Source organism: Acipenser ruthenus, chromosome 15, assembly GCF_902713425.1.
Source record: "Acipenser ruthenus chromosome 15, fAciRut3.2 maternal haplotype, whole genome shotgun sequence".
NCBI classification, from domain to species: Eukaryota; Metazoa; Chordata; class Actinopteri; order Acipenseriformes; family Acipenseridae; genus Acipenser; species Acipenser ruthenus.
This window is the reverse complement of record NC_081203.1, coordinates 24,219,882-24,242,807: the sequence shown is the minus strand read 5'-3', so window position 1 is coordinate 24,242,807 and position 22,926 is coordinate 24,219,882. Positions and strand designations below refer to the sequence as shown.

The 22,926-nt window shown below is 36.9% G+C and overlaps 1 protein-coding gene across 1 annotated transcript; it reads left to right on the top strand.

Moving 5' to 3' along the window:
- Positions 1-256: 256 nt before the first annotated feature.
- LOC117421944 (fibulin-5-like) lies at positions 257-20,043 on the top strand. The gene is made up of 12 exons (XM_034036469.3): positions 257-367; positions 1,337-1,420; positions 3,423-3,477; positions 4,365-4,413; positions 5,731-6,024; positions 10,727-10,849; positions 12,477-12,593; positions 12,897-13,016; positions 13,499-13,621; positions 14,766-14,892; positions 15,539-15,737; positions 19,451-20,043. Exons 3-12 carry the CDS (start codon positions 3,424-3,426, stop codon positions 19,610-19,612), a joined length of 1,368 nt encoding a protein of 455 aa, XP_033892360.3. The 5' UTR covers positions 257-367; positions 1,337-1,420; position 3,423; the 3' UTR covers positions 19,613-20,043.
- The last annotated feature ends 2,883 nt before the right edge of the window (positions 20,044-22,926 follow it).

The following is a 22,926-nucleotide window of genomic DNA, read 5'->3' as shown; positions in this document are numbered from 1 at the left end:
TCCCCAATTCATCATGCATGAAATATTTAAATACTGAATTTCCCTGGGCAATGGGCAATATATATCAACTTAAACATTTTAAAAGTAAGATGTCTTTTAAAAGTGTTTTGAGAAGCGTTGAAATGGTTTTGTAGAAGAGATCAGATCCACAATGCTGGATTTTTTTATTCGAGAATCGGCTGCAGTTTTGCTCTGTTTGTTAATAAAAAGAATGTTGGCAATGGTACAAGTTCTGCTGTATGTCAAACGCAGCGACTTTCCAGTTCAGTCTGATTAGCTGCATAAAGCTTGCCGTTCATGTATGTGTGTTCACATCCATCTACATTTTTTTGGTATTTATTTTTCTACAGTGCTGTTCCAATTGGAGGTAATTATGACATGTAATTTATTAATGAAACCTTGATTTATGACATAACTGAATGGGAACTTTGGAAACTTGTTCACTTTTGTGTCAGAGATTCAGTAAAGCTTGTTTTCATAAGGTGCAGTGGTACCCCAAAATGTTATCCATATTCTAGAAATGACAGGGCGGGAGATTTTTTGCCCATTAACCTCACCCAGACCCCTTGTTTTCTTAATGTCTTGTCTTAATACAGGGTAATTATAAATACAGTGCAATTACAAATGTTTTCAATGTTTTTCACTTTGTAATTATAGGTAGGTTGTTGCATTGTAACTATATAACTATATGTGTAATATCTGTATAATTACAATGTAGTTGGAGACACTTAATGAAAAGTGTTCCTGGTATGTGGTGTTCATTTTATCCCAAAACATTTACTGTGTCTCGGTAGAAAATGGATAACATTCTGGGGTAGAACTGCTGTTGTGAGACAGAATAGGCTGCTAACAGCCAATATTGGGTGCTATTTCCATGTTCATTCCATGGTTTAGCAGTGTCCTTCCCATAGAATTTTCCATTAAATACTGTGTTTTGGTGTGTGTGTCACTTTCTAGTCCTTCAACTTGTCCTCCAAGCATTCTTAAAAAATGCAAGGGCAGCTTTCCCAGGGAATTGTTGTGGGATTGTTGATGTGATTCAAACCAGCTGTTGCCAAATGCTATAGGGCCCCCATTTGCATTATTAAACAGCCTTTTGGAAAATGGAAGTGTTCATTTTAAGCATTCCTTGTCCAATCGGTCTATCGCTCGGATGACAGGCAGGAGCTAAATAAAACCAGGTGCTCATTTTGCTTTGCAGCCCAGCGTCTGAGGGAAGTTCAGAGTGGTGCAGTTAGTGAGTGCCTGGTCCTGGGTTATTAGTACTGTAGTACAGAGTAGACACACCACCACCTAAGGAATTGCAGACTGGCTGAAAGTGTGTGTTTGTTTCAAGAGGAAAAATATTAGGGGGCCAAGAAATACTTTGGGACTTGCTGTGAAGACTCTGGAAGACACTTACAAACGTCAAGACAATAAGGTAAATGAACAAATATTAATTGAATGCATTTTTCAATAGTTCTCCAAACATGTGGGATTTAAAATTTGTCATTATGTAACTGCTGTTTTGTTACAGTATTATGTCGTCCTTTATGAAAAACAAGTCCTGTTGTCTGATAGAAACTAACAGCCATAGTATTAAACACTCAATAGTGCTGAATTTAGAAATACTAAAAGAAATCTAATACATTCAATGACAAACTTTGGAAGACATTGATGCAGACTTTTAGTATTTATACAAACTAAAGCAGTTGTGCCTCTTTCACTGCATAGTATGTGCTGGCACATTTATAGTTTGTAATTTGTGTCGTACTTCGTGGAATTACACAGCAATAGTTTTGCTTACTAATAATTAATGATATTAGACTAAATGATGTTTTAGATTAAAATGCAATTAACTCAATTTTTGTCTAAAGGTTATGTCTGTGTAGCAGGTCATGTAACTCTGTTTCCCTAATAAATGCTGCCCAGGAAGTTCATTTATTGAGTGCTGGCAGGATATATGGCTCGCTCATCAGTGAAAATGAAGTGTGGAAAAACTACATAATGGCAAAGGGACTTTTGAGCTTGTTGAGAGATACTGTAAGAAAACTGCTTTGAAAGCAAGCATTGGTGATTATCCCTTTAAATATAAAACAATGCGTGTTGTGTGATGTGCTTGTATTTTTGACACATATTAAATAGATTTTTTGCTTTAGATCATTGTGTCCCTTGCTTACTAACTATTCCATAAATAACTTGCTTCTGAAAGGATTCCTCAAGGCTGATTGTAAGGCAGTGAGGTGGGGTAGCATGCTAATGTTGCATAGGTTTCAGTGCACAATGCTTTTCTTAAAGGACTGCGTGCACAGCACAGTGTTCATATACTTCTCCACAGTCAGCCATGAGGAACTATTATTATTAGATGGTGGCTGTAATTGTTCTTATTGCCATCCTCATAACTATTGAGTGTCATAACAAGTGTCATAATATTTTTGTATTTGCTTCCTAAAGTAAATAAACCCATTTCTTAAAACCAGATTTGAAAACGGTTATAGGAAGGATATGGGTGATTGCTATCTGTTTTTTGTTACTCAATACCCCCAGTTCTGCTTCTATTCTGCAACACAAACTTCTTTGCTACCAAATATATTCCAATGTTCTGCATAAGGATTCTAAATGATGTTAAGGTTCCACATGTGTTTGCTGCCTAATCTTCACTGTGACACTATAGGCCAAAACATGTTATTTAGATTACTGGACTAAATTACAGAATATTAGTACTATGTATTCAAAGGAAATATGTGCCTGAAGTTGGTCCCAGTTTGGAAGTTTTTTTATTGACCAGCTGGTAAAAGTTATCTGCATGTACACGTTTCCTGCTCCAATGAAACTTGCTTCTTAAATACATAATTCACAGGTTCCTTGTTTTTTTGGTGTTTATTGTTTTTTTATTCACAGAGAGGGGATAGCACAAACAATGGCGGTGTGAGCTTTAGCACAATCCCCTCTGTGACCATACACCTCAAGCCTATCCTGGAGGGGACACCCTCTTTTTTTAAATATCCATTTCAGTGTTCAGTTATGTTATGCCTGTTTTTCTCCCTCATTAACAATGTCCAATTACATTCCCTCACTGAAGCGACTCCCCACAATAGCTCAGCAGAAATGAAGGTCAGTTGGCGTCCTTCAATCTGAATGCCAAGCCACTTCACGCCCAGGAGCTAACCAGCAACAACTGGCAGTCCTGCCAGAAGGGGCCGCTGGAGTGAGGCGAAACAGTCATTGACGATTTTGCTGCCCCAATCAACGTTGGGGAGCATGTGCACCCATATGCCTAAGTTACTGTAACAACAAAAGCATACAAGATACAAATATGGCAATAATGGATATGACTCGTCAATCAATTTGACCCAAACCATAGGGATGGCACTTAAAGCACTAGAAAGTGTAGCAGAGGGACAAGAAATCATTGAATTATTTTTCTTTTCTTCTCTTTGTAGAATGCTTTCAGCACTGCTGTTAATTCTGCTGCACTTCCACTTAGGAAGCACTCAGGTAAACGCTGACAAATTTGTTTTCAGTGACTGAAAACGTTTTACTGTGTCTGTTGTTTGGAGTTGTTCAACTGATACATGTAAAACTGCAGTGGTGAACTGGTACAAAGTAACTGCCATTTGAAATCTGTAATAACTACTATTATAGTGCAGTTAAAGCACAGCCTATGTACAACTCACTGCTTGGGCCATACCAGCTGTTTCTATTTGAGGTAGTGTATACTGGAGAACGATTTTTTAAAATGTTATTTTTGTTTCATTGTCTGACAACACAGGTTGAGATGGCGGAAAATAAATGACACTTGTATATTTAAAAGAGGCATGTGATATTGAGTTTTGAGTTTGAAACAGTAATGATTTTGAGGGGCATTAAGAATGTTATAAAGGAACATTAAGCTGTATTATAAATACAGGTAGCTATTATCTAACATCAGGTACAGATCTGGGATACATTTGAAATCAAAGAACAGGTAATCAATTCATTTGAACTATTTTTTTGAGAGTAGGAATTTCAAGCTTATACATATTCACAAAAGGGTTATATGTGACCTTTTGTTGTGAACAGTTTAGTACATTCTGTATTGCTTGCTGCACTGTTTCATCAATGTAAAGTTTAATTGCACAATTCCATTTACCTTTTCACTGTGTGAGTTGGTTTGGTTTGTGTCAAAGTTTACAGATATTTGTAAATGAGGTGGCAGGACTAATTAAGAGTGATGTTAGGTTTAAATAATCTTTATTTGACATGTTGAACATAAGTGTTTATCATTTAAAAAAATATATATATATACATAAAGCAATAATGAGTTAAACCCTTCAGATCAGCAACTAAAATTCAGCTAACAGAACTCCTGAAATCTCTTACATGTTTCATTTGTGGATTTACAGCCGTGTTCTCAAGGGTTCCATGCTGAGCGACAGACAGGACAGTGCATAGGTAAGGATATTTGTCTGCACCTGTCTTCACTATTTACTGAAAACTGTCATTGTAGAGGAAATATAAAATGCATACATGTTTAAAGTGATTGTAGCAAATGAGACATTTCCAAAATTCACACCTGTTTTGCATTCCATTTGCTTCATAGGTCACACATGGACCGATTTGAAACATTTGTTGTATTTCATTTTGAAAACATGATTGGTGCTGCATCAGGTTTAAGAAAGCTCTCGGCATCCTTGCATTACTCTCATCTGTTACACCCACACTTACTAGGTCATTTTGCCTCAGCTTTGTGTTCGTGGGCAGCACTTATTACTCGCTGCTGGAATGTCAGTCAATAAGAGAAGAAACTGGTTGGTTAATGATAGGGAACAAGCTGGTGAAGGGGTGGGGAAAATGTCTCCCTTCAAGTCGGTGATAAATGAGAAATGCACAAATGTGTTTTCAAAAATCAAGGTAGATAATATAAATTGTAGCTATAATAAGAGTGTTTCAGAAGACACAATTTGGAAACATTGTTCCTTTTCACATAGATAGTTGGAACACAGTATGCGGTGGAGAAGGTTTGCATGTGCTGCCTGGAAGGGATATGTAGAGGAATTGAATAGTGCAGCTTATGTAGCTAATATTAAAACATTACACAGTTATTTGTACAATATACTTTTCTTACCATTGCAACCTCCTGCAGTCTGTTTATCCATGTGGTTTTATTAAAAAAAAAAATTGTTTTGATATTTTTGAAAGAATTCATTACTCTGGGAAATGACTGTAGGGGTGTGGCCGTTTGTTACTCAAGCAATATTTTTGCCGCCTGTAGACCAATTTTTTATGGCCCCATGTGATTATTTCTCTTTTTCATTCATAATCCATTTTCCTTTTAAATGTAAATATAGAACTGTTTAGAATTGCATTTCATAGAGTGCCTTTCAGGCAAGCACCTTTAAGCGCTAAACCAATAAAATAAAGATAGGTGTCTCCAGTGGTTCACCTTGTGAAAACACTGCCGAGTACAAGGTGAGTCATGCAAGTCTGGCTTGAATCCTGTTCCTGCCGACTTCCCAATTTTGTCTGAGGGCCCAACGGGAGCTCTGCATTGGCCTTTGTGCGCCCAGGGACCTCTTCTGATCTGCTAGCCCGATAAGTCCAGAGGGAGACTTTCAAGGTTGGGACTCTCCTCCAGGGTTAAGTATGGTTCTGCTGGGAAAAACCAAAAAACAGGAAATTGAGCTCTGTGTTTTTTATCTCTCGGTGGTATTCAGTACTGCACGAAATAAGAAATATTACTTCTGGAATGCTAACTGCCTCTCTTTTTAGATATTGACGAGTGTCGGTTGTTCCCAAACACCTGCAGAGGGGATATGAGGTGTATCAATCAGAACGGAGGGTACCTGTGTGTTCCACGGACATTCGGGGGGGGTACGACCTATGCAAGGCCGAACTCCCCATCCTTTCCTGGCTTGACCTATCCAGATTCCTCAGTGTCCTTCTCAAATCCCTTCCCTCCTGCCCCTGCCCCTGTCCCTGTTCCAGCACCTAACTTCCCCACACCAGGAAGATCGATCCTCTGTCGGTTTGGGTACGTCATGAGTGAAGACAATCAGTGTGTTGGTAAGTTCCAAGTATTATCTGGTAAACTGCACTGTGATTCTCAAGCACCTGGGAAGCATTTGTATTGCCACTCTGAAACTTATAATTGGCTGTGTTGTTTGTAGCATTATGACCAGTATGTGGCATAATCAAATATAAGTGGTGACAAACTGAGACCGATGTGAGCTTTGTAAACATGTGTGGTGATAGTCTTAATTGAAGAGGCTAGGTGATGCGCAGTGGGCTCATTAATTTACCTTTTCTTTTTTCTGGTCTCAAGCGAAATGTGTTTAGGGGCCCCCGAGTGGCACATCCGGTAAAGGCACTCCACATGGAGCGCAGGATGCGTCCTATAGCCTGGACGTCGTCGGTTTGAGTCCAGGCTATTTCATTGCCGACCGTGGATGGGAGTTCCCAGGGGGCGGCACACAATTGGCCGAACATCACAGGGGGAGGAGGGTTTAGGTCGGCCAGGGTTTCCTCGGCTCACTGCACACTAGCAACCCCTGTATTCTGGCCAGGCGCCTGCAGGCTTGCCTATAAGCTGCCCAGAGCTGAGTTGTCCTCCAACGCTGTAGTTCTGAGGTGGCTGCATGGTGAGTCTGCAGTGTGAAAAGAAGCAGTCGGCTGACGGCACACGCTTCGGAGGACAGCGCGTGTTCGTCTTCGCTGCTCCCAAGTCAGCGCTGGGTTGGTAGCGGTGAGCTAAGCTTAAATAATAATTGGATATTCTAAATTGGGAGAAAATAATAAAAAAAAATGGCAACTACTAAATTAAAAAAAAAAAAAAAAAAAAACAAGAAGTGAAATGCATTTGATGCGCTCAACAAAACCCCCAATGCAGAAAACTGCTATTCAGCACAATCATGAGTCTCTGAGTGGGAGAAGCCCAAAGACTTAATGAAGTCTAGAAGTTGAAGCTTAAACAACAACACAGTTATACTGTAATGTCATATTTGTGTAAAGTGTATGGAAACTACAAGTAAACTGTAAGATGACATAAGAACAATGTCACAGTTCAGTTCCCCTGGAAGCGAGGCGTGGAGTTGACTGAGGAAAGATCCATGTTTACTATGCAGTCTCACTATGCCTTTGTTCCAATAGCTGTTCCAGCCCTACTAGAAAGTCTGTTAAATACAGCAGTTTTCTGAATGCCACTTGAGTTCTGGCTTTTCTTGGCTTCTCGGTTGTGTTTCTTTGGTCTCACTCTCCTTCACTTCTCCATGGTCCAATTTAATTTCAAAACAGTCACATCAGCCAAAGCACACACCGTATTGGTTCTGTTTTAATCAGCCATGTCTGGCTTTTTGTGTGACATGTTGGGTCCAGGTGGTAGATATAGGTGGCAGTTTTTTTTTTTCTTTCTCATGGGTATTATGACATGACAGGTCTGGAAAAAAGAACTATCCATTACTACCAATATATATTCAATGGCAAACAGGCAGCATCAAGTACAATACAAATGAAAACAAAGTATTCTTAAATATATAGTAGAACCAAACTATAAGAAACTCATACGTGTTACGTTTTTCTACTTGACTGGAAAAGTTTAATGAAAAAAAAGATCAAAACAGTATATAACAGTAAATAATTCCAGAACTAAATACTAAACAACTTGGGAATAGGAACCATTATCAGTTGTATCTAAAGAGCTTGAAGAACCTACGGTTTATATATATTAGATAAAGATTACTGATATTAGCAAAGGTAGTGTTAACAAGAGCTTTACAAATAGAACAAATAGATATAACATTTAATATATACAAGAACAAACACAGAAATAACATGCAAATAGTTTCCTCCTTTTGCTTTTAGCTTCAATTAATTATATATTAGGCAGAGGAGATAAAACACATATGCACATATACTGTATAACATCCTTCAATGAATAATGCCAGTTATAAATGCTATTGCATTTAGAAATTCAAATTGACCAATCTGTCAAAAATACAATTATCCACAACTACAAATATAACTCAATCTGCACCAATATAAAAGGCAAAGGCAAAGACAAAGGCCCTCAATATTTATCACTAAAGTCTATATAAACACTATAGCATGTGTTTAAAACTGCTACATGCAGTGCATTGCCTAACATTTTCCAAAGCACAAACAAGCAACTGATTTAGTAAACTGATTACATTTAAGGATAAATGCAGTTAATGTATTTATCCTTGGCACAACATGCACCAATAAATGCCCATTTTAACCTCTAGAAAAACGAAGACATAGAGCTAAAACCTAATAGAATAAACTGTTCAGATTGGGGCAATTAAGTGAAGGAGAATCATGCAGGCCACAGGGTAGGTTCAGACACAGTAGTTTTTAAAGTTGGCTGCTGTAATTGATGTACTGAGCAGTTTAATACCTGAATTTATGCCTGGCTCAATCTTCTTTCTAGTCTCTCAGGAACTACCAGCAGCTGTGGCTTCCCTTGCATAATACATTTTGGTGAGAGCTGTTTCCCCTAAACTGCCACCCAACTTTGAAAACGCTTAACACTGAATTTAAAAGGAAACTAGTTGCTGGGGCTAGTTTTTGCAGGGTTGCTCTTTTTACTGGGGTGATTATTTTCAAAAGAGTCCACACCCTTCTCTGGGAGGAGGAATTGGATCATCTTGGGGGAATTTGGACGGATCCGAAGCCAGGAATAAAAGCTGTCAAGCTTACCCAGCCCCCATGGCAGCTGACTAAATATTAAAGACATTTGTGCACCTGTATGGCTTTGTGAACAGTTCACTATACCCATATAACAAATGCTTAAAGATGAATTTTCATGGACCTATAATAGTATTAAAAAAAGTTTGTAACTCTTATTGGTTTTACTTAGGGATTTTACTGTCTTGTTTGCATGACTTGGCTGCAAGTTTCATACATTGTAATATACCTTATATAGCTGATGAGCGGGATGATGTGCTTGAATCAAATGAGTGACACATTGTTGCTGACTGTAAATACATTTCAGCATTACTGTTTTCTGCTTAAAGGCAAGGGGAAAAGTAAACAAAATATACAGACAGGGACAAATATCAAATACTGATGCCATCAGTTCCTGAGTTTATTGATATGACAGTGATTTTACTAGGAAAAAAGGATAGATGACAGCATAAAACCCTGAGGGGCAAAGTCATTTTTGAGTTACCCTTGAAGAATTGTGTTTTCCTATTAACCCACATAATTTATGGTTTACTCATGATAATTGATTGAATTATTATGATTATTATTTTAGGGTCATATTGTATTATATTGGGACATCACAGCAGCAAGCTGGCCATAAAATATGAAAAAGAAATATGATTTGGAACACCCACACACCTACTGTAGTATAAACATTTATAAGGTGGTTGATGAAGCTTCCATGAAAACCTGATAAATGTTTCTATGTTATTCAACATAAATATCACTAGTAAATGTCTTTAAACTCTTAACTATCGTCATTGTCAATTATCCAGCTTGTAATGCGCCCTGCTTCGATTATTAATGCTTAAATAGTGCTCAGTTTGCGGTTTACAGCTTAGTAAAGCTACTAACAGTATGTCATATTGTTATCCTGGGAATCGAGGCATATAATAAAATACAAACTTGGGGTGGCCCAAAACATTCCTGTTTAATCTGGTGCCATTAAAGAAATACAAATGTTTTCACACAATCAACACCATCAGCTGTAATTACAGCATGGAATACTTCGCCACGATAAGCTAGTAAAGCACCTATATAAGGAAGCAGTCAGAACTCCCCCTCCAGTTTGTAGTACACATGGAGCAGATGTGGGAAAAGTCACAAGCCAGATTTGGTGATGTCGAAAGCCTTAACTGCAAACAGGTGCGCAGTGTGTTGGAGTTGGACTGGCTCCAAGGTTGGCTGTCCCTACTCTTGGAAACTGTTGTAAAGCAGTCTAGCTAACCATTAAGACTTTGGCTTGGGCCCGTGCCTTTATCAAGCATCATCACTCATTAAGCTCCATGTTTATCTAAAGCAATTATGTTATTATTTTCAGTAGTATGAAAGAAGTGAGTTCATCTTATAAAAATTCACATGCCTAATGGAATGCATTTGGTAATGTCCAAAAAAGGAAACCTTCAGACTGCACATTCAGTATATAAAATGGGCTTTCACTGTATACTGTAAATGTTCATCACAGGTTATGGAGTGAATTTCAGCGATGTTGCAGAGCCCTTGGGTCATACCATTGGGTTGTCCACAGAGGGAATTTGTACCTTATACTACAAAACAAGAGAAATGGAGAGACATATTTAAAATCATGTACTCCAATGATCCTTTATTTTTTTTTAAATATTTCAAAATTAGAAACCGCTTGATATATTACTTGTCCATGTTTGCGTCTAGTTTTCTAAAATTAAGACATGTTTTCTCCTTTCAAAGAATATAGGATTTAGTAAAGAACAAAGTGAAGGCTTTGAAAATATAACCCATGGGGGCTCATTTTATTTATTAAATAAACTGCAAAGAAAAAATCTAGACATTTTTAGAAGATTTTTTTTTTTTTTAAATTAGAATGTTGCTGGATTCATTGTCCATATCAAGGGTCTGTCAATTTTGATCCATTATCATTCACTATAATACTATTGATTCACAGAATGAGATTCTTTTCAAGGGAAGGCTTTGATAATACATTTATTTTGATTCCATTAAGTCATGAATAACACCGAGCGGATCTTGTCTTTGTTGTGTGTTTAACATGTGTATCCTCACACTGCTGCAGATATCGATGAATGTGCCACCGATGCCCACCAGTGCAACCCCACCCAGATCTGCATCAACACGGACGGAGGATACACCTGCTCCTGCACAGATGGCTACTGGCTTGTTGAAGGACAATGCCTGGGTAAGAGCTTCACTGAGTGGGAAGAAATGAAGAGGGTAGCCCTGAAGCACAATGCTTTTCTTCACAATGGCTAAGCCTCCATCACTGATTTAAACCAGAGCCCAGATATTCTCAATAAACACACAGAGGCTCAAGTATTATACTGTAGTATTGCCAGAATATGACACTGTTTCTGGTTTAAAAGATACTGTATTTGAATCCAAAAGCCAGGCAGACCTGAAACATCACATATGCTGTTTGTATAACTATACACAGTGTTTTAACTCTTAATTTATTATAATGATTTTTTTATAGAATAATTCATTCATGCTTTTAAAGAAAACAACAAGTCTAAAACAATGTAATGAATATCAAACTTTATTAAATTAATCCAAACAGTTTTGTGAAAATGCTTTTGTGAATACCCATATAAAAAAAAATATATATATATATACTACTGCTGTCCAAAGTATTTCTTTAGCAGCTAGATGTTTGGTATGTTTAATAAAGTCATAGCATATGTATCCTTTGTCTCTGAGCAATCTCTGTAATGAGGCCAGCATAAAATGGACCCCTAGGGTTTGGGGGTGTGCACCAGCAATTGTCTCCACCTTGAAACGTTTTTTTTTGTTTTTTTTTAAGATATTTTCTATTGCAAAGTAAACTTAGTTTCAGAAGGGAAGAAATTACTGGTGCACACATCTAGTGCATCCCTAGGGGTCACTTTTATACTGGCTACCCTGACATTTAAAATATGTTGTTAATGAAACCTGCCAAATATCCATGAGGGCAGAAACAGCAATAAACAATGATTAAAACACTTCACGGTATAACAAACACATACACAATGAAATCGTATGCCAGTTCAGAGCACCCCTCCAGGTTCAGGATTGGACACCCCTGGTTTAAAGTAACTGAACCCATCCCAATTTTCTAGGCATAATAAGATTGGGTATGAGAAGAAAGTGTTTTGTCTTACTTCAGTTTGTGTAAGCAGGGAGTGCTTATGACGCGCTCGCTGTATCCTTCTGAACACGTATGTTTGCACAGTGCTACAGACTGATATTTCACCACCCTCTTGAACAACTACCCTTGTGAAATGTTGAATAGCCTTTCACAAGGGCCTTTAAAGCCCAACAGAATACTGGCTTCAGTTAGCTCATAATAAAAAAAGACAGACGCTTCAGAGGGCAGGAAAAAAAAGATTGTTGGAAGATGTAACTGAGATAATTGAAAACAGTTCCACCCGAATTATATATGCTAGCAATGGACAAGACTAATATTATGCCAGCAATGGACAGACTGCCACTTATTGCACCCAACATTTCTTCAAAAGCAGTTTTGTAACCTATTTATGCTTTAGTTCTCACAAACTTGGGGTGTCAAGCTGATCAATTCCTACGGTAGAACACTCTCCAGACACCTGTACCCGTCCTGCATTTATGAAAAAGTGTCCTGAAGACATTCTAGGAATCTACCAGGTCAACGATTAACCCAGTTGTTGAGTAAATGTTCTCAAGTAAATTTAGCATGTTTAATATACTGTATTACACACCATTGCATATATTTTAACCAGTTGCTCTCTTACTTTACATTCAGTTTTCAAATACAGATTTTGACTGCCTGTCTTGCTCTTGTTCTTTTTCAGATATAGATGAGTGCAGGTATGGATACTGCCAGCAGCTGTGTGCCAATGTTCCAGGATCCTACTCTTGTACCTGCAATCCAGGCTTCATCCTCAATTCTGACAGCAGATCGTGCCAAGGTAACTTTGAAGGGCATTAACTTTCAGACATTTTACCTACACATTGAAACTGTGTTACTAAAACTCAGAAATGTAAAACAATAACCTAACTTAAACCTTAATAGCAGCTTAATGTGCTTTTGTTATGTGGAACGTCTTTTGTCCAAATCATTTGGTTGACGAAAACTTACAGAAATTATTTCACAATAGTTTTCTATGCGTGCAAATATGTGAGTTTAACAATGTGGTGAAGTAGAATCATCCAAACACTAATTGTGTATATCGCCTTATTATCAGTATTGATAAAACAGTCTTTCCACACAGATGTGGATGAATGTGATGGAGAAAACCCCTGCGGCCACAACTGTTTCAACACCTACGGCTCCTTCTTGTGCCGCTGTGATACTGGCTTTGAACTGGGAGCTGATGGCATTACCTGTGAGGGTGAGTATGGAGTATTCATTCCCACCTCACAGAAATGCTTAAAGAGTCCTCCTAACTTTGTATGGTGTTTGCAGTCATTCTGCGATGATTGGTTCTGCTTGCCTAAACTGCACAAGATTACATCTTGATGCGACACAGCTATCTCAGATTTATTTGTATCAGTTAGTTTGTATCAGATTAAGATTAGCTATGCTGTTTAATTATTCTGATTTGACCTATATGTTAAAATATATACAGGGATGGAAATAAGACTCCCTTTTGCACAACAATTTGATCCATTGCTTGTTTAATTAGATAACCTGAGCCTGTTACCTATAGTGGCTAATCAAGTATTAAAACCTGGAATGGGTGAAACTGCTGTGCTTGTACCTTTATTATATGTACAGTTAATAACACAAATTGTAAGGAAGAGCTACTTTTAAACACAACACTTTGTACACATCTCAGTCCCTAAATTCCTTTCTCCTGTGCCTTGCCTCCAGATATGGATGAGTGTGGTTTCTCAGATTTCCTTTGTCAGCATAAGTGTGTGAACCAGCCAGGCTCATATTACTGTATCTGCCCTCAGGGGTATTCAATCTTTGAGGATGGCAGGGAGTGTCAAGGTAGGGGAAATCTATATTATAAATATATGTCTGTTGATGTATGTTTGTTTTATTTATGTACTGGTAAGTTTGTTTAAACGATGCTTCCCATGACCTGCCTGTAATATTAAGAAGACAATATGATAGACCCTCAGATATATACTTCAATTATCTTTTTAACTGCACTGGTAGTACTGTCATTGTAAATGCATGAGTAATATAGCATGTCATGGCTTTAAACTGTATTTGAATTGGATGCTACTGTATGCAGCATTCCTAACACCTTTATAAAGGCTTCACTGTATAACTATGTAGATCAGTATAACTGCATGCACATAATACTTCGTAATCACTTCGAAACCAACATGCTTATAATCCAGGGATCGTAATGGAACATGAAACAAGTAATGTGATTGGTCGAGCAAGGTTCCAGCTGTCCGTATATTGGATGGATACAGACAGTTGGAGCCTTGTCACATATTCTAAATCACAGAATAATATAAAGTAAAAAAAAATTATGAATACTTATATGCATGTTATGTCAAATGTGAATGTACACATAGTTGTACACTATTAAGTCTTTATGAAGGTGTTATGAATGCTACCTACCATAAAAAACAGTGTATAAGTCACACCGGTGTATAAGTTGCCCCCACCCCCCTTTTTTTGAGACATCAGGAAAAAGCCTATAGGTGACACTGGTGTATAAGTCGCTCCCCCTTTTTAGGACCCCCTAAAAATACCTAGAAAATAGACTTATACAAAGTTTTTCTTTACAGTAGTTTCCAATTCAAATGAAATGTTACTGTTTTTTTTTTGTGTGTGTTTTTTTTTTTTTTTTTTTTTAGAAATGCCAGAGCCTTTTCATAAAGCTTTAAGTCATGAGGTGCAATTCAATTGATCTTAACAACAGCACTGTTAACATTATTAAAATGGGGCCGTTTGTGCACAAATGTTATAACAGAAATGGATTTAAATAGTTCATGAGGTAAAGTTTTGTGAATAGCATTCCATATGTCAACTAATTTAACTAATAGGGCCATATTCAGTAAACAAAATAGCACTGTAAGCCTAAAAAATATATCATGTTCAAATTTTGTATCTATTTACATTCAAATAATACATTAATAACCTGACCATACTTGTTTTGTGTTTGATTTTTAAGATATCAATGAATGTGAGACGGGTAACAACAACTGTACATCAGCACAAGTATGTTTCAATTTCCAGGCAGGATATAAATGCTTAGACCCTGTCAATTGTGAAGAGCCTTACATCGAACTCGGTGAAAAGTAAGTGTTACCATCGGCTATGGCATTGCAGACTTCAGTGTCACCTGCAAAGCCAAACACCATATTTACTGTATAGAAGTGTCTCTACATCTACAGTAGCATTATCATTCTATTTTACACAGTTGTAGCCTTTTTATGCATTTATTTTACTTTTGCCCATATCACTTTTCTGTATCTCTTATTAGTAGTTTTATAATAGACAAGAAGTACAATCCTTTTTCATTGAAGACTGATTAATCTTGACCCACCCCAGCAACCATAGACACCTTATCTTGAGTGTTCATTTAACTCCAGTTGATGAGACGATGGGCTGGCCAGTGCTAGATATCAGATTTGCCACCCTGTTTTTTTCTGTGCTTCTGGTTGCTGACCCCCAATACATTAGTTAACCAAAAAGAGATAACCTCTTGCGACCCTGTGTACATTATAGTGTACACTGTTATTCATTGGATATTACTGTTTCTTAAAAATTAGGAGTTGATTTATTTGGGTCTCAATTATCAAAAATTCAAAGAGGGGATGAAATTCAATGAACTTTTTCTTTTGGGTCACAAGAGGTTTTAAAAAAAACTCTTGTGATGCACAACAGAAGAGCAAGGTGACGACTGCTGCCAGCTTTACCACAACGATATTCCTTTCATTTCAGCCGCTGCATGTGCCCTGCAGACAACATTGGCTGCAGGGAAAAGCCTTTCACAATCCTATACAAGTACATGGACATGGCCGGTGGGGGGCGCAGTGTACCCACCGATGTGTTTCAAATGCAGGCGACCACTCGCTATCCTGGAGCTTACTACATCTTCCAGATCAAATCAGGCAACGAGGGCAGAGAGTTCTACATGAGGGTAAGAACCTAATGGTAGCTTGGTCCTGCTAATTGAGGCAATTATTCGCTTTTCCCTGCACATATTGCTTATAGATATAATACAAAACACACATATATATACAGCGCTCCCCCTTTGCAAAGCATCCCATTATACTGCAGAATCAGTTATAAGGTGGCATGGTTGTGGCTTACATTTGCCCCATATGCTGTTACATTATCACTTGTGTTTTTGTTATAAGGCGGGACACAAACAGCCTGGTGTAGTGACTATGGCTCTTGACAACAGCATTATAAAATGGCAGCAATGTATTATAAAGTTTCTAGGTTTTGTGTTTGTTTTTTAGGAATGGGACATTTTATGGTTTATAAATGTTTAGATTGCCTTAAAGAGTACGTAACAGGGTTCTCAAAAAAAAAATATTGCATTACACGTCCCCACATGTTGCTACAACTGTTCAAATAACGTACCTGTAATTTTTCTTTTCATTGTTAACATCCTGACAACTTTTTACACTTAGAACTTTAAAGTCTTTTTCAAAGCTCTTTTCAAAATGGCCATTCTATTACACTGATAGTGTAAGGATTATTGCCCACATTGTCAAAGAGGTAACACAGGAATAACTATCCATGATTTAGATCAAGGTTTCCCAATCCTGGTCCTGGGGACCCCCTGTGTCTGCTGGTTTTCATTCCAACTGAGTTCTCAATTACTTAATTAAACCCTTAATTGAACTGATAATTTGTTTAATTATACCTTTATTTTTTTTACTTGTTTTCAGCTCTTAAACAGTTGCAGATTTCAAGTTAGCTATAACATTGTTTAACTTGAACTCTGCAACTGTTTAATGGCTAAAAACAATTAAAAAGGTCTAATTAAGCAACCTTGATTTAGAGGACAGATCTAAAACCCAAGTCCACTAGAGCGGACATTTTGAAAACAGTGAAAGAGAAATGACAGGTACGTTATTTAAACAGCTGTAGCAACACGTGGGGACGTGTAACACTATTTTTAGGAACCCCGCTACTTACTGTTTAAGAAGTCTAAAAATGTAAAGTATTGTTATAAAATGATAAACTAACAGTTTATAAAGGTTACTTTTAAGTGTGTGTGAGTATATATATTTATAATAATTGATTATATATATATATATATATATATATATATATATATATATATATACAGACGTGCTCAAATTTGTTGGTACCCCTCCACAAAAAACGAAGAATGCACAATTTTCTCTGAAATAACTTGAAACTGACAAAAGTAATTGGCATCCACCATTGTTTATTCCATATTTAATAGAAATGAGACTTTGCTTTTGATTTTTTATTCAACATAATATTGTAAATAATAAAACAAATGAAAATGGCATGGACAAAAATGATGGGACCACTAACCTAATATTTTGTTGCACAAACTTTAGAGGCAATCACTGCAATCAAACGTTTTCTGTAGCTCTCAATGAGACTTCTGCACCTGTTAACAGGTAGTTTGGCCCACTCTTCCTGAGCAAACTGCTCCAGCTGTCTCAGGTTTGATGGGTGCCTTCTCCAGACTGCAAGTTTCAGCTCTTTCCATAGATGTTCAATAGGATTCAGATCAGGACTCATAGAAGGCCACTTCAGAATAGTCCAGTGTTTTGTTCATATCCATTCTTGGGTGCTTTTAGCTGTGTGTTTTGGGTCATTGTCCTGTTGGAGGACCCATGACCTGCGACTGAGACAGAGCTTTCTGACACTGGGCAGTACGTTTTGCTCCAGAATGCCTTGATAGTATTGAGATTTCATTGTGCCCTGCACAGATTCAAGGCACCCTGTGCCAGGCGCAGCAAAGCAGCCCCAAAACATAACCGAGCCTCCTCCATGTTTCACTGTAGGTATGGTGTTCTTTTCTTTGAAAGCTTCATTTTTTCGTCTGTGAACATAGAGCTGATGTGACTTGCCAAAATGCTCCAGTTTTGACTCATCTGTCCAAAGGACATTCTCCCAGAAGGATTGTGGCTTGTCAATATGCATTTTAGCAAATTCCAGTCTGGCTTTTTTATGTTTTTCTTTCAAAAGTGGAGTCCTCCTGGGTCTTCTTCCATGGAGCCCACTTTCGCTCAAAAAGCGACGGATGGTGCGATCAGAAACTGACGTACCTTCACCTTGGAGTTCAGCTTGTATCTCTTTGGCAGTTATCCTTGGTTCTTTTTCTACCATTCGCACTATCCTTCTGTTCAATCTGGGGTCGATTTTCCTCTTGTGGCCGCGCCCAGGGAGGTTGGCTACAGTTCCATGGACCTTAAACTTCTTAATAATATTTGCAACTGTTGCCACAGGAACATCAAGCTGCTCGGAGATGGTCTTGTAGCCTTTACCTTTACCATGCTTGTCTATTATTTTCTTTCTGATCTCCTCAGACAACTCTCTCCTTTGCTTTCTCTGGTCCATGTTCAGTGTGGTGCACACAATGATACCAAACAGCACAGTGACTACTTTAAATAGGCTGAATGACTGATTACAAGATTGGAGACATGTGTGATACTAATTAAAGAAACTAATTAGTTTGAAATATCACTATAATCCAATTATTTATTATCTTTTCTAAGGGGTACCAACAAATGTGTCCAGGCCATTTTAGAATATCTTTGTAGAATAAACAATAATTCATCTCTTTTCACAGCTTCTTTGCTTTATTCTATGACATACCAAAGGCATGCAAGTATACATGATAAAATAGCTTTTAATTTCATCACTTTTCAGGAGGAATGAAGCATTATTTCAATGAGCTGTAAGGGTACCAACAAATTTGAGCACGTCTGTGTATATGTATGTGTGTGTATATATATATATATATATATATATATATATATATATATATATTTATATATTTATTATTATTATTATTATTATTATTATTATTATTATTATTATTATTATTATTATTATTTATTTCTTAGCAGACACCCTTATCCAGGGCGACTTACAATGGTTACAAGATATCACATTATTTTTACATACAATTACCCATTTATACGGTTGGGTTTTTTTTTTTTTACTGGAGCAATCTAGGTAAAGTACCTTGCTCAAGGGTACAGCAGCAGTGTCCCCACCGGGGATTGAACCCACGACCCTCCGGTCAAGAGTCCAGAGCCCTAACCACTACTCCACACTGCTGCCCTATATAAATAAATTACTATAAATACATTAAGTAATTTGCAATCAAATATGTGTCTAACTGATACCTGCATCTTCTGCTTAATAATAAAAATCTCTGGCTGATAGATAAATTATAATGTATGTCCCATTATTTATCTACATAAACAAACCTATTTGTAATACTGATGTAACACCAACAGATGGTGCTACACTATATAGTTACTTATTGTGCATGGAGCCTTCAAAAGATTTTCTTTAGTTTTAGTTGCCACCCATAGACATATATTACATAGGCTATATCTGCCAGAGTGTCTTTACACTGTACTGTATGTCGGTAAGTTAGTGCCATCTGGTGATCGACTATGCATTGAGTTTCCTTTTGTATTGCTGAGTTCTCTAGGTGGCACTTTACAAAACAACACTTCGGCTGCTCTAGACTATGTCATAGATGTCTGTTGCTGGCAACTGGAATGCGTTGCTCCAGTACTTTGTGAGAATGGTCCCCTGTGGATAAAGTCTGGACTGCTTTATACCTCAGTGGTGTCCTGTGGTGTTAACTCATTTTGTTTCTTTTTTCTGTTCAAACAACAGCAAACCGGGCCCATCAGCGCCACCCTGGTTCTTACAAGACCGATCAAAGGACCGCAGGAGGTCGTGCTGGACCTAGAGATGGTCACTGTCAACAGTGTCGTTAACTTCAGGGGCAGCTCTGTCATCAGGCTGATAATATTCGTCTCTGAACACTCCTTCTGATCCCCTGGCCCTGCAGACACATCGAGGGCACTTTCCCTTTTCCACTATGCAGCTTGTCTTGTTTTAATGGATCTGTTGCTGCAGGCATTTGTAATCCAAATTACAAACTGAGAATCCAGTGCTTTCTAGAATGGAGCAGGGTTGAACCATTCCAGAATGGTGTCAAAATATATTACAAACGCATCTATTACACAATTGTTTCACTTATTGTATGCTATGGTAAAAATCTTTCAAACTCACCAGTGCAATTTAAATAGTAAAACAATCACAGGGTTATAGATTTACTGCATTATTTCAGTGAGTTTAACCATACGCATGTAACGCATTTCAGCATAATGTTTTGTATTTGTAGTTCATAAAGTAAAGGAATTGGCCTATAAACAATGTTAAAGGGGATTCCTCTCCTTAATAAAATTGTTTATTAGACAGAATTGGAAAGAATTTTTATCATCCACGGGCATGCTATAAATAGTGACCAAAAAAAAACAAACCTAAGCTTAACACTTTTTTCCGCCATGGACATATTATAAAATAAACCTGATGGATATAATGTTATTACTACTCAGTACAGAATATGGCTGCTGCCAAAAATATAATACCTCCTAATCACTAAAACATATGAGTACTATTGAATTTTGGCAGTAACTTATGAAGAGATATAATATGCTATACTGTGTTTTTTTTATTATTCCAGCTGTCATGTATATATTTCCTTTGTTTCAATGAGAAAACCTGGGGGGGGGACGGGGGGGACACAGATACATTCCCCTTGTAGGTGTTATTGCTAACCTTTTATTTTACTTTGGCCGCCACCTTTTAGATACAAATTGTAGTTACGGTGGGGCAAGTGCCTCTGTGTGAAAAACAAACAGAAGAGTGTGTCAGACTTCTATGATGCTTCAGCTATTAGTACTAGCCCTGTATAGAATGCGCTTAGGCGTAATACTGTGTAAATACCAGGGCACTTACAGTACACATAGAGTAAGTCTAGTATCAACAGTCCACACAAGCACATTTTTAATTGTTAAATTCTGCTGTTATCAACTTGCAGCGACTTTGCTTATCAATATTACGAATGGGGTAAGAATTACCAATGTTTTCTTGTCCATTTCTTCTGTAATATATTCGTGTGTACACAGCCACACAGTGGAGCCTGGAGCCAGACAGGACATTTCCATCCAGCATAATGTGATTTTATTATGTTCAGAAGACTGTTGCAGAGTTCAAAATCCAGTAAACTAGCTATTCTAAATATACGCTGATGTTTTTTTTTAAATGTGAGAATATTCAGACATGGAGTATTTAATTACATAGTATTCTGAATACTGTTCTGAATATCTGTAATGATGTTGCAACCCCCAAACTGGTTTATACTCCATTACAAAACAAGGGGCCTAAAACATTTTGTGGTTAAGATAAATCACAATCCGTCTTGATTATGGAGCCACAAATTAACATGAAAAATGGGCATGTTAAGATATAAAACTACACTGAGATTGTCGCCAAAGTTTATTTTAAGTACACGTGGAAAAGGGATTCTACGTTTTTAAATTTGTATAAAAAAAAAACCTTCTTTACCACCCTTTAATTTGTTGATGACGGTTTGTTTTTCAGTCTATGCGTGGTCCACAGTACAAGTATTCACATTGGTGCACAAAACTATAACTGATAAACCCGATGCTTATTGTTGATTTGGAAAATCTATGATATGTACAGTACAATATCAAACTCCTTTTCTGATCCAAATAAACTTTTTTTTTTTTAATAAAACAAAATTGTTTGTCTTTTAACACTTTAAAATGTGAAAATCTAAAACAAGTATGCAATTTTATTATTATTATTATTATTATTATTATTATTATTATTATTATTATTATTATTATTTGAAGATGTTTATTGCTAAATCGAATCAACTCATTCTGCGATAAAAAAAAAGGGTGACAAAATTATGGGGTAAGATTTAATACGCACTTGATCCACTGTTAGAAGATAAAAAGGGAGGCAACATTGTATCGTTTATAACACATCCATGTAGGCTACATAACTGCAGAATCCCCAGTGGTGTGTTGTTCTATTTACTAGCAAATACAGTATGCTACTCACTATTCAATGGTAAGCTTGAAAGCACATTCCAAGACAGAACCCCTGGAAGCCAAATCGCATGTGTCTTCTTTATAATTAAAGCAGCACAATAATTTCACTCGGCTAAAACGGAAACATCTGTACGTGACAAATATTTCCTCTAATATGTTTATATATATATATATATATATATATATATATATATATATATATATATATATATATATATATATATATATATGACCGTTCATTTAGTCCTTTCCTGATTGGAAAAAACGGGACATATTTTTCTAAATTCGCATCAGCATCATGCATCCTTTGTAAATTGATTTGGTTGCGCAGTAGATGTTTATTATTATAGACAGATAGTAAAAGCCAAAGTGTGTTTTTCCAGACAATTTACGGCTATAAATCTAACCTGTTTTGCCTTTTTTTTAAAAAAAATATATATATATATATATATATATATATATATATATATATATATATATATATATATATATATATATATATATTGTTATTATTTTATTATCTGGCGCAACACTACAGAGAAGCTTCCCCGTTTGTTACATTAAACAAAGTGGTAACTGTAACCTAATAGTCATGTTATCTGATCTATTGATTCAAGTGTAGCCTCTTAAATACACATTGTGGAAACCTGCTCCAAAATTGATACCTGCACTGATTTTGTGATGTGGGAGTTTCCTGATTGGACCGCCCAACTAGCTCTAAGACCTAGCGACACTATTCTCCAGTTAAATAACAAGAAGACAGCTAAGCTAATTCCTGGAGCTTCTCCTGAGAACGTGCAGAGCAGCTGCGGACGTGTACCTTGTGTGTGGCTTTTAATACTCTGGTTTTCAGACGTGATATAAAACTTGCTGCAGGTGCAAGTATTAAAACAGGAAATACCTTAAACGTGAAGGAATCTTGGGATCACACTGACCATTATTCCTTCTAAATCCAATGGGACTTTACTTTTGATGGTAAGTTTGACTTTGTTTCATTGATGAAAGCGCTGTGTGTTTTTCTTCTCTGATGGAAGAAACTAAGGAAGTTTTCTTTTCAAATTTGCGTTGGGATTTAGAGAACGTCACCAACTTTTTTTGTTTTAAGTTTTAGTCTACAGCATAAATTAATATACATCCATATTTCAATATACCCTACAGATAGTTTAAGCAAATCCATTCTATATTTATTTTAATGCATGTTTGATGTGCTATATTTATTTT

What these genes read in the sequence shown, in the direction of transcription:
- LOC117421944 (XM_034036469.3), top strand. Translation starts at nt 3,424, where the DNA reads ATGCTTTCAGCACTGCTGTTAATTCTGCTGCACTTCCACTTAGGAAGC. An exon ending in TGATGGCATTACCTGTGAGG is followed by an intron (nt 13,017 to 13,498) that starts GTGAGTATGGAG and finishes CCTTGCCTCCAG; the next exon opens with ATATGGATGAGTGTGGTTTC. An exon ending in GGATGGCAGGGAGTGTCAAG is followed by an intron (nt 13,622 to 14,765) that starts GTAGGGGAAATC and finishes TTGATTTTTAAG; the next exon opens with ATATCAATGAATGTGAGACG.